General features: G+C 49.2%; 1 protein-coding gene across 1 annotated transcript in view; it reads right to left on the bottom strand.

The window, feature by feature from the left end:
* Positions 1 to 1,488, bottom strand: part of LOC146662819 (activin receptor type-2B-like) — a 28,751-nt gene extending 27,263 nt beyond the window's left edge. Inside the window, exon 1 of the mRNA XM_085417654.1 lies at positions 704 to 1,488. Coding sequence (XP_085273780.1) covers positions 704 to 755 — 52 coding nt within the window. The 5' untranslated portion in view covers positions 756 to 1,488. The remainder of the gene's footprint in view (positions 1 to 703) is intronic.
* Between the last annotated feature and the right edge of the window lie 9,371 nt (positions 1,489 to 10,859).

The raw sequence follows: 10,859 nt of genomic DNA, 5'->3' as shown, positions 1-10,859 counted from the left end.
CCACCATACTGACCAATCAGCTCTCTGGGCTTTGACAGCGGTCAAAGGTCACATTTGCTGTAGGAATGGGCTGTCCAGGCTTAGAACAGACAAGTAACTAACAGACAGCACAGCTGGACAGATGTGCACAGAGGCACGTGACTCACAGCACTGCTGGAACCAGGTCAGAGGTCAGCACACGCACACACACACACACAGAGGTGGGTCTGAGGAGGTGTCACGCGCCTCTGCTCCATTACTACGGGTCCACGTTGCTGACGGAGCGGCTTCATTCATCCGCGACGTGTCGTAGTAACGAGCGCGTGCCAAATATCAAACATGGAAAAATGAATGATCTATTATTGATCCGCCAGCGTGCACAAGCACACAATACAGGGCCGCCTGCATGCGCGCGTGCGCAGCGGCCAAGCCCCCCGAAACGCAGCCAAACACACCTGACCGTGAACGCATCACACCGGCAGACCAGAAACAAAGCAGAGGACACACACACACACACACACACACACACACACACACACACACACACACAGAGTCCAGCTCTGATCTGAAACAGTCCGTGAATAAAAGCCCAGAGACCGGGGACACCGGGGAGGAACTCCTGGGCGGTCCTCGGTCCAGCCTGAATCCTGCTCGCGCTCCTCGCCATGTGCTGCCGAGTCTCTCTCTCTCTCTCTGTCACACGCGCGTACACAGCTGTGCTTACCTGCACACAGAGTTCCCAGCACGAGCGCGCAGGTGAGCCAGGACAGCCACATGTTCTCCGGGTCCTCCAGGTTTAAAGGCAGAGTGTGTGTGTGTAATCCAGCGGGTCCTCGGAGGTCTCCTCGCGGTTCTTGAGCCGTGCAGGGCGGACAGCGGCGGCCCGGCCCGGTGGGTGTGGGGGTAGGGGGGGTCAGTCTCGGTCCGGACCAGCAGCAGCGCGTGCACAGCCCGCAGCCCCGCGCTCCTCTGCCTCTCTCTCTCCGTCCTCTCCGCTCTGGTCGGGCTGATGGGGACGGGCTGCAGGAGGCTGGTGAAGCTGCTGCAACCCCTACCCGCAGATCATACTCCCGCTTTCAAAATAAAAGCGTTTTCATATCTCAGTGAGCACGTCTAATTAACACAATGCTTTCCGAGCTGCTTACCCTAACCCTGAGTCTGACCGTAACTCTGACACTAAAACCACATTTTTAGTCTCGAAAATGTCTGTGGGGACGGGCTGTTGGTCCCCACGAGTATAGTAGCACGCCAATTTTCTGTCCTCACAAAGATATGTAAACGCACACACCCCCTGTCTCGTGCAGAGAGAGAGCTCCTGCAGGTCGGTGCTGGCAGGCGTGTTCTTACTCTCACCAGTTTAGCTGCAGCTGCAGTGATGATGGCGTCCTCCGGCCTCTCACAGAGGAAGCTGAGCCCGGAGGCCTCTGAGTCAGGACAGCGTGAACATTAACAACTACACGTGTGACACTGTTACATCTCACAGAGCTGTCTGCGTCGTGAGACTCAGATCTGAGGAGCCTCCTGCTCCGACCCCTGCTGTGACGTCACCTTCCTGGGTCTTCACTGACGATCACGCGAGGAACGTACAGCAGGTTTGAGAGAGACTTTTATTTTGGTGGTCCTAACCGGACGTGGAGTCTTTGTCGCCGCGGAGTTGACAGGTTTGATGCAGCCAGGCTGAACTGAGTCCAAAATGGCTCCTAGAGAGAGAGAGAGAGAGAGAGCCCGGATGTGCGAGCACAAAGGAGGCTCGGCCTCCGTAAACACAGAGTCCACGCTGACAGTGGGGACCCCACAGAGGCATGATGGGTAACAGCCTGCTGTGAGTGTGTGCCTGCAAACAACAAAGGAGGTGCCACCGTTCTCTCCACCTCGGTGCTGCCTCTGCAGCCGCCTGCTCCACCTGCTCCACTCTGGACAGGACTGAAACAGCAGGGCGTGGTAAGCTCAGACTTCCTGTCATGTGACCTCTGCCCTGGGTCACGGAGCCGTCTCCCAGCACAGACCTCTCAGAGGACCTCGTCTCTGTGACGTCACTGTCTCAGAGCTCATGGTCGTGAGTGAGCGTAGATGAGCCGCTAAAGCCACTAACCCCCACCCCGAGACCGTACTGCGGCCTGTTACTCATCACAGCCGCAGACCAGCGTGAGCTGGAGGTCATCACTCAACTACAACCTCTTAGCTGCACCTTCGGGTTCAGCTGTGACATCAGGACTCGTACCTGATGCTCTCAGAGCAGCCTGACAAACGCCGTCTGCTCCATAGTGACCTCACGTCTCCCTGAGTGGGTAAAGATCCGGCCCAGCGCTCCACGGCCGGGACGCCCCTGAGCTCCACGCACACACCTGCTTGTAGAAGCTCCTGCTGCTGCAGCGAGTTCACCTGTGGGCAGAAGGAGAAACGAGAAGAAGGAGAGAGAACGCTGCAAGCGTGCCACGGTCTTCTGATGTTACAGCACATCATCATCAACACACGCCACGAGAGGGCCACACGCAAAAATGAATGCCTAACCCTCATCCTAAACCTAACCATAACCTAATTGTAACCCTGACACTAAAACCACATTTTGAGGCCCTTTTGGTTTTAGTGTCAGGGTTACAAGGATAGCTAGACAGGAACACACACACACACAGAAATAAACAGGACTTTCAGTCCCAGTGTTGATCCCTCATGTCACACAGAGACGTTCACACTTTCACAATAAAAGCTGAGGCGATCTCTGTCTGCAGAGACACAAGTAGAAAAGTTTTCATCATTTTCCACATTTCATGAAGCCAAAGTGCTGAAAGCCCAGATCCTCCTGACACCTGCTGCTTCAGCTCCCAGTGATTTAAGGACTCGTGTGTGAGGCATCAGCAGGAAGTTTAAACCGGCGAGCTGTTTCTGTGGCGTTTGTGAGACAGAAACCTCAGCTGTCAGAGTCAGCTCACACGCTAACACGTGCAGGCTCTGTGAACGCTGACGTGCTCACATGTAAACCAAGCTCAGAGCTGATCAGAGCTCGTTACGGACGAGCGTGTTAAAGCCACAGACCCTCAGCTGGTTTCTCCCTGTGCTGGGAGCCGGTCAGAGGTCGAGTGGTCACTACATCACGCACCGCAGTGCATTTAAAGAGCAGTACTTCCACTGCAGGAGGAGCTGTGTGGCTGCTCCTGCATGCAAAACTGCAAAAATACAAATCTCACTGGAGTTCCTAAAGTTTACTGTTTACTGTCACGGACTGAAGGGACTCAGCGATCCTGCAAAGACTGAAGGGTGCCCATGCCTGAAACACCAACAACAAACGAGGACCTCAGGATGTGTGGAGGGACGAACTCAGGTAGAGTCCCGTTTCTGCACAAAAACCAACCAGCCCTGTGACGTCACCATGCTCACCTGTGTGACTGAGAGCTGAAACCAGGTGAGACGTGGACACAGAGCAGGAAGCAGGTCAGTGGTGCTCTGAGGAAATCAGGTTACTGCAGAAAGGAGGCGAGTGAATGTTCTCCTCTTTGTTTCTCTCTCTCTCCCTCCTCATTCATACTATAGCTCGATTGCCCCGCCAGCTGCTTATATAACAGCTTCATGTAAAAGTGTATAAGACAGCAGCTGGCCTTGTGACAGAGACAGAGCGAGGAGGAGGAGTCTCCTCCGTTTCCATCAAACTGTCAGAAATACTTCATGTAAACTTGTGAAACAAAGCAAACTAAGATTAGAGACATGCATGACTGCGCCTCCTTTTTTTTTGGCCTGTCCCGTTTGGCTCTTTTGCATCAGAATTGTTGTCTAAAGTCAAAGAAAGATGCCCAACGGATTTACTTTACCAAACTGACCATCCCAGCCTTGCCGTAATGGTCCATTTGATTCACCTTTTATTGTTTATTTTATTTTCACTTACTGAATATGGGACAGACTTGACTGGGGGAAAGAAGGGGAGAAAGAAAGAGGGAAAGAGAAACAGCTGAGAAGAGGGACGGGGGAGAAGGGCAAAAAACAAAAACCAACAGAATGAGCGAAGAAAAAAGAAGAAAAAAAATGCATATATCAATCACCTGGATCACCTGCTGAGAAAGAAAAAAGAAAGCAAGCAGAAGAGAACAAGAGTAATAGAATAAACAACATCACAATGATATATGGGAATATGACAGTAAATACTAAATGTTAAACATTATTGTGCAGCACATAAGATCAACAGAACACAGTGTGCTTTGAGGTAGGAGCCAAAAAGGGTGTAGTTTGTGGGTGTGATCACCCGTGTGTACACCTGTGAGCATGGACACGCTTGTTTTTTGTTTTTTAAAAGGTTCCTTCATGTAATGATCTGCTAGAGGGTGTGGGGGGGCCACAGCCCCGTCCTCCAGGGCATGAAGCAGGTGTGGAGGAGATCAAAACTCCAGACATCCAGAGGCCCCCAGAACACAAGAGACCAAGGAAGACCAACAGAGGGGCAGCTGCGCCACTGTCCCAGAAAGAGCTGAGGAGAGTCCCAGATGAGGGCTCACTCAGCAGTTGAGCATTTGTGGGAACATTTATCGTCTGTGCTGGAAAGGTGGAAACATCTGGGAGATGCAGCCTTAACACACTGGGTTTCACACGTCCTTGGAGGCAGCTCACTAAACTCAGGGATGCAGACAAAATCAGCACTTGCAGGAACACAATGTGTCCCTTTATTTCCCTCAAGCTATCGTCCAATTTCTCTTTTAAATGTAGACCTTAAAATAATCTGCAAAGCTCTCTCAAAGAGATTAGAGAAAATGACCCCCCTCTTAATTCATCCTGACCAAACTGGTTTCATAAAAGGTCGGCACTCCTCAACAAACACTCGTAGATTACTTAATTTAATAGACTACTCATACGATAAAAACATCGAAACCATAATATTATCTCTAGATGCAGAAAAAGCATTTGACAGAGTTAATTGGAAATTTTTATTCGCAACTTTACACAAATTTGGTTTTGGAAACTCTTTCATAAACTGGATAAGAATATTATACAATTCCCCAACGGCTCGTATCAGAACAAATGACCAGACATCCTCCAGCTTCTGTCTCCTGAGGGGCACCAGACAGGGATGCCCACTCTCCCCTTCACTTTTTGCAATTTTTATCGAACCACTAGCAGCAGCATTTAGACAGGCTACAACAATTAAGGGCATAAAATGTAAGAACATAGAACATAAAATCAGTCTCTATGCGGATGATGTGTTGCTTTTTCTACAAAACACACAAACCAACCTCTCTGAGGTAATTACTTTAATAAACTGGTTTTCAAGAGTTTCAGATTATTCAATTAACTGGCCAAAATCTACAGTTCTCCCCATTAACTGCTCCTTCCATAATTCTTCCTCTGCCCCACTGCAATCCGGAAATATTAAATATTTAGGTATTAATATCTCTCCTAAGCTTTCAGACTTAACTAAACTAAACCACATCCCACTTCTAAAGAAAGTAGAAGGCGATCTGACTAGATGGAAATCTTTACCCATATCACTCATGGGAAGGGTCGCCACTATAAAAATGATGATCTTGCCAAAAATAAATTACTTATTTTTGATGATCCCTAACAAACCATCACAAGATTGGTTCAGATCTCTGGATTCATATATTTCCAAATTCCTTTGGAAAGATAAACCCCCGCGTATTAGCTTAAAAACGCTACAAAGAACCAAGGATAGAGGAGGATTAGATCTGCCTAATTTTCACCAATACTTCTTAGCCAACAGGCTTCAGTTCATCTCAGAATGGTTAAAACATACCTTCTTAGTTGAGCCCTGGCTAGATGTTGAACAGGCACTATGCAAGGATCTAGAGATTTCAGACCTACCATTTATTAGCTCAAACATCAAAAGACATGAATGCTTTAAAAGTATCAACATCAGCTTTTCTCTAACAGCATGGTGGGAGTTTCTAAAAATAACGGAGTCTTCATTAATCCCATGCAAACGCACACCTATCTGGAATAACCCTGACATATTACAAAACAATAATATGATTAATTTCCCAGAATGGAGTTGTAAAGGAATTAAATACTTAGAACATATATTAGAGGGAACAGAATTTATTCCATTTGACAGACTAGTTGAACAATATGGGATCAACAAGAAAAGATTTTTAGAATATCAACAAATTAAATCCATAGTAAAAAAGAAATTTAACCTCAGTCAAGTTGAATTACAAACACCACTAAGTGCGGCACATTTTCTTACTCTTAAATCCCCCAAATTATTATCTAAAATATACAGAACACTTTCTAAATTAGATGAATCAATATCCCTTCCTACTGCAAAGTGGGAAGCAGATTTATCAGTCAACCTAGACCAAAACTTCTGGTCTCAGATTTGCTTAAAAACTTTCAAATTAATTAAAAATCCCAGTCTGCAATTAATACAATACAAAATACTTCATAGAGTGCACTATACAGGTCATCGGATGTTCAAGATGGGCTTTACATCTTCCAACAACTGCTCACACTGTCAAGGCAATACACCAGACAATTACATCCACGCTCTTTGGTTCTGTCCACCAGTGCAAAAGTTTTGGCGCGAGATATGTGAAGACTTATCAAAGTGTCTGAAATGTAACATTCCAACTTCCCCCTTAGTGTGTTTGTTGGGCAGCTTAGATAATGTCACTTCAGAAAAGAATATCGCCCATATGGTTTTCACTGCCCTATGCATAGCCAAGAAAACAGTCCTCATGAACTGGAAAAATAAAAATAATCTTAATTCTAACCAATATAGAAATTATCTATTAGATTACATTAGTCTTGATACAGCCTCTGCCACCACATTAGATCAATTGCTCTGGGCCCCTTTTATCAGCTCCATCACCTAGTAGGGGTGGGGGGTCATAGTTTGGTCCCGCCTTCACTGTTGTGATTGGTGAGGGGGTAGGGACAGGCTTAGGGCGTCGGGGGGTTCCCCGGAGGCATCTTCCTTGGGGGGCTCAACCCGGGGTAGCGGTCACGTCCGGTTGGGGGCTCTGTTGGCTCTCAGGTGACTGTTTCCTCGCGGCTGCGTGCAGCGGGGCTAGGGGAGGGTCTGTGCTGACGGACGTGGGTTACTGACCTGGCAACCTGGCTGCCCCTGGGTGGGTCCGGGATGGGCGTGAGGTTCTGGGGGCGCTCCGTCTCTGGGCTGGGGCCCGGGCCGGGCCTCGGGGGCTTGGGTCCTGGTTGGTGTGTTGCCGGGGTTGTGGGCGGGTGGGTGCATGGGGGCCCGGCCCTGGAGCAGGGTGCCGCCGGTGCGTCGAGCTGCCTGGGGGGCTCTTCATCTGGTGGGGGGGATGGTCACATCTTGCAGGAGCTTTCTTCTCTTCAGGAACTCTCTGCGGGAGGGGGAGATACAGGAGAGGTGGAGGAAGATCTCAGCCTGGGCGTTTACCGTCTTATGTAGTCTGGAAGATGTGTGGATGGTGGGGTGGGTGCAGTTTTCTCTGTGGTGGGGTTGGGTGGACTGTCCAGGGCTCTGTGGAGCCGGAGGGCGCTACTGCACTGGGCCCCGGTCTGATGGGCCTGGGCCCCCCTTCCCTGGCGGGTCGCGGAGGGTGGGAGTGCCTACTGGGGTCAGCGGGGGAGCTGGCCCCAGGGAGGGGTTACCTGCCCCTCCCTTCCTTCCCTCCCCATCTCCAGCTGCCTCCCTCTTCCCGCTCCTCCGCAACCACCCACACATGCAGGGCCTTGGAGTGGGGGTATGTCACCAGGGTGCAGAGGAGGCTACCCCCCCCCCCGTCCCCTTCTGGCTGCCTCTGCCTCAATTTTATCCCACAACTTAGACATTCACATTATTCACACTCTCATTACACATACATATAGGATCTTGGGGGTGGGCACAATCACGGAGTCCAATTTACCATCAGGGTGTATACCCCACCCCTGACGTCGTTGCCCACCTCTCAATTTTAAATACACGTAGACATTGAGGGCTAGCAGGAGGGACTATGCGCTTACCTGCTGCTCCTTGGCAGGTAGCTCCAAGCCCTCCTGGGTTTTCATTGCACCTTAGAACACACATGCATCAACACTACAATGAGCGGGTGGAGGGAGGTTTGGAGTCTTCTCCCACCCCCATTCTCTGCGGCCTGCTGGAGCGGGAGGGCTAGTAGGAGGAGTTGGCCGTCCGACTGCGGTCTGGGGTGTGGGGCCTCCCTGCTGCTGCGGAGTCGGGGTGGTCTGCCTCCCCCCACCGCAGGGAAAAGGGTAACACCACCTGGGTCTGGGTGCAATTCCCCCCTCCAGGGGCAAGGGTACCTAGACCCGGTTTGTAGAGTACGCTTGGGGAGTGTGATTGTGTGTACAGCGTCTCTTTATGTCTGTCTCCACGTTGGTTGAGTGTGGAGTGAGTGCATATGAGAGCATGAGGGTGGGAATGGATGTTTGTGTCTGTGTGTGCCTGTATGTCTGTGTCTATATGTCAGGTTGGGTATCAGGCGCCACCTCTCTGGGGACACCTCAGGCCCTCCAAGGTTTGGAGGCCTATCTCCACCCACCACCACTTCCCCTGCCGGTGGCGGACTCCCTCAGGTGTCGGTGTGTTGGTGGTTCTTTGTGTCTGGGGGTGGGCGTCCGGGTACACACCGGCTCACTCCTTGGCGGCCGCTTGTCGGGGCCTGGGGCTCGCTCGGGCCCCCTTTGGAGGTGGGGTGCCCCCGGCCTCTCGGCCTGGGGCTCGGTCACTCAGGCGCAGCTGGGGGCCGGCGGAGCTCACGGGCGCGTCACTGCAACTCCCCCTGACTTCTGCTCCGCGGCTGCTGGGCGAGCCCTCATCTGGGACTCTCCTCGGCTCTTACTGGAACAGTGGCGCGGCTGCCCCTCTGTTGGTCTTCCATGGTCTCTTGTGTTCTGGGGGCCTCTGGATATCTGGAGTTTTGATCTCCTCCATACCCGCTTCACACCCTGGAGGACGGGGCTGTGGCCCCCCCACACTCCCTAGCAGATCATTACATGGAGAAACCTTTGGAATGCAAGCATGCTGATCCACACAGGTATGCACACATGGGTATTCACAGACGCGGACTAAAGCTTTCTTGGCTGCTGCCTCAAAGCACACTGTGCGCTGTCTATCTTGCGTGCTGCACAATATCGTTTATTATTTAGTAAATATTGATATCTATGGCTAGCTAGTTTATTGTGATGGTGCTTTGTTTTCTCTATTATTATGTTGCTCTTTGTTGTTTGCTGTCTCCTCTGTTTGTTTTTTTTGTTGTTTGTTTTTTTTTTTTTCTCCATACAGGTGACCCAGGAGTTCTTTTTTTTTTTTTTTCTCTCTCTTCCCCCCCCTTCTCACCGTCTCTTCTCCCCTTTGGTTTTCTTTCTTTCTCTCCCCCTCTTTCTCTCATTCATTCCCCCTGTCCTATTTATTTAAAAAAAAAAAAAAAAAAATGACAAAGGATGAACTGAAGCTCTGCCATCACGTAATGTCGCATACTGCTGTTTCTGATGTCATTTAAAAAAAAAAAAAAAAAAAAAAAAAAAAAAAAAGGAACACAATGTGTCCTCTCACAATGAGCTTGGAAGCAGAAACTGAGTTTTCCTCACTGACTGTTTTAGACAGTATTGTGGGAGCAACACAAACAGCAGCTTCAGCTGGAAACACACAGTTTAGTGTCTTTGCTGCTCGCTTTAAGTCACAATAAACAGAAAACTCATTGTGTCTCGTGTCAGAATCAAATCACTCATATACAGGACAGGAAGAGGCGGAGCTTATTTGCTGCAGGGAGAGGTTAGCAGTCTGTCTTTCTCATTTCTGACTCCTAAAGAGCTGAAAAACACAGGCTGTTATTGGCTGGCTGACACTGGGATTAATGTCCTTGAAGCCAGCAGTCTTTAATGTCCAGCTTCAGGACGGGCAGGTGAAAAACAGTCCTTTATGTCCTCTGATGTTCAATAAACTGTCCTGATTACTGAGGGAGCAGAGAAAGTGTCTCCATCACTCTCCACAGCTGGATGCTCTGAAATCCTGGAATCCAGCTGTGGAGAGGAGCGCCGGCGGCGTGGACGCAGTTTAGTAATCAGGGAACGGGAGACAGGAGGGAGACACAGCTGGGACCAATTACACACACGAGACAGGAAACAGTAACACAGGACTGTCAAAGTAAAACAGGAAATACAGAGTCCAAAGTAAGGAGACGTGGGACACAGTGAAGACACACAAACCAGAACTATAATCACAAAACTCAGAGACATAAAGAGTGAATCAGCTGATTCAGTGTTTGTGACAAAAACATGGATCCTGCTTAATAAGTTGTGTTTGTTGGTTTCTCTATTATTTTGTGTATTGCTCTTATGAGCTGTTGTTTTTTCACTGAAATATTATTTAATTTTTTAAGCTTTTTGTTGACTTTGAAGTGCTTAAGTTGATATTTTTGAACATTTAATTTGTTCGATTATTGTCGAGTCGATAAAACTGTCAAACACAGCTGCTTCCAGCATGGCCGGAGGAGAGGTGGCCGAGCAGACGCACAACACACACAGCTCACAGGTTTGCATTTCTAGATATTGCAGATGTTGCAGAAATTGACAGTAAAGAACTCAGAGATCCAGCGCTGTCTCCTGCCCCTGATTTATACACCACAACACAACGACAGGCGTAACTCACACAAACGGGCAACATGAGGCTCAGATGCTTTGGACATGTTCACATATACTGGACACAGAATGATGAAGATGGAGCTGCAGGAAGGAGGAAAAGAGGGAAACACAGAAAAGATTCACAGATGTGGTGAAAAAGGACACGACAGGTTCTGTTTGTTAGTTTGGTTTTTCTTTATTTGGTAAAGACTCAGAAATAAAGAGAAGATCACATGTTTGAATATCATATTAATGTTCTGTAATACACAAGTTGTAAAATCTTTCCAGAGTGAGACAGAGACTGTAGAAGGACAGAGCAGCAGCAGAGCAGTCCA

Source organism: Rhamphochromis longiceps, linkage group LG9 (assembly GCF_057381845.1).
Source record: "Rhamphochromis longiceps isolate RC_006_pf linkage group LG9, R_longiceps_female_GT1.1, whole genome shotgun sequence".
Lineage (NCBI taxonomy): Eukaryota > Metazoa > Chordata > Actinopteri > Cichliformes > Cichlidae > Rhamphochromis > Rhamphochromis longiceps.
This window is presented reverse-complemented; position numbering and strand designations above follow the sequence as displayed.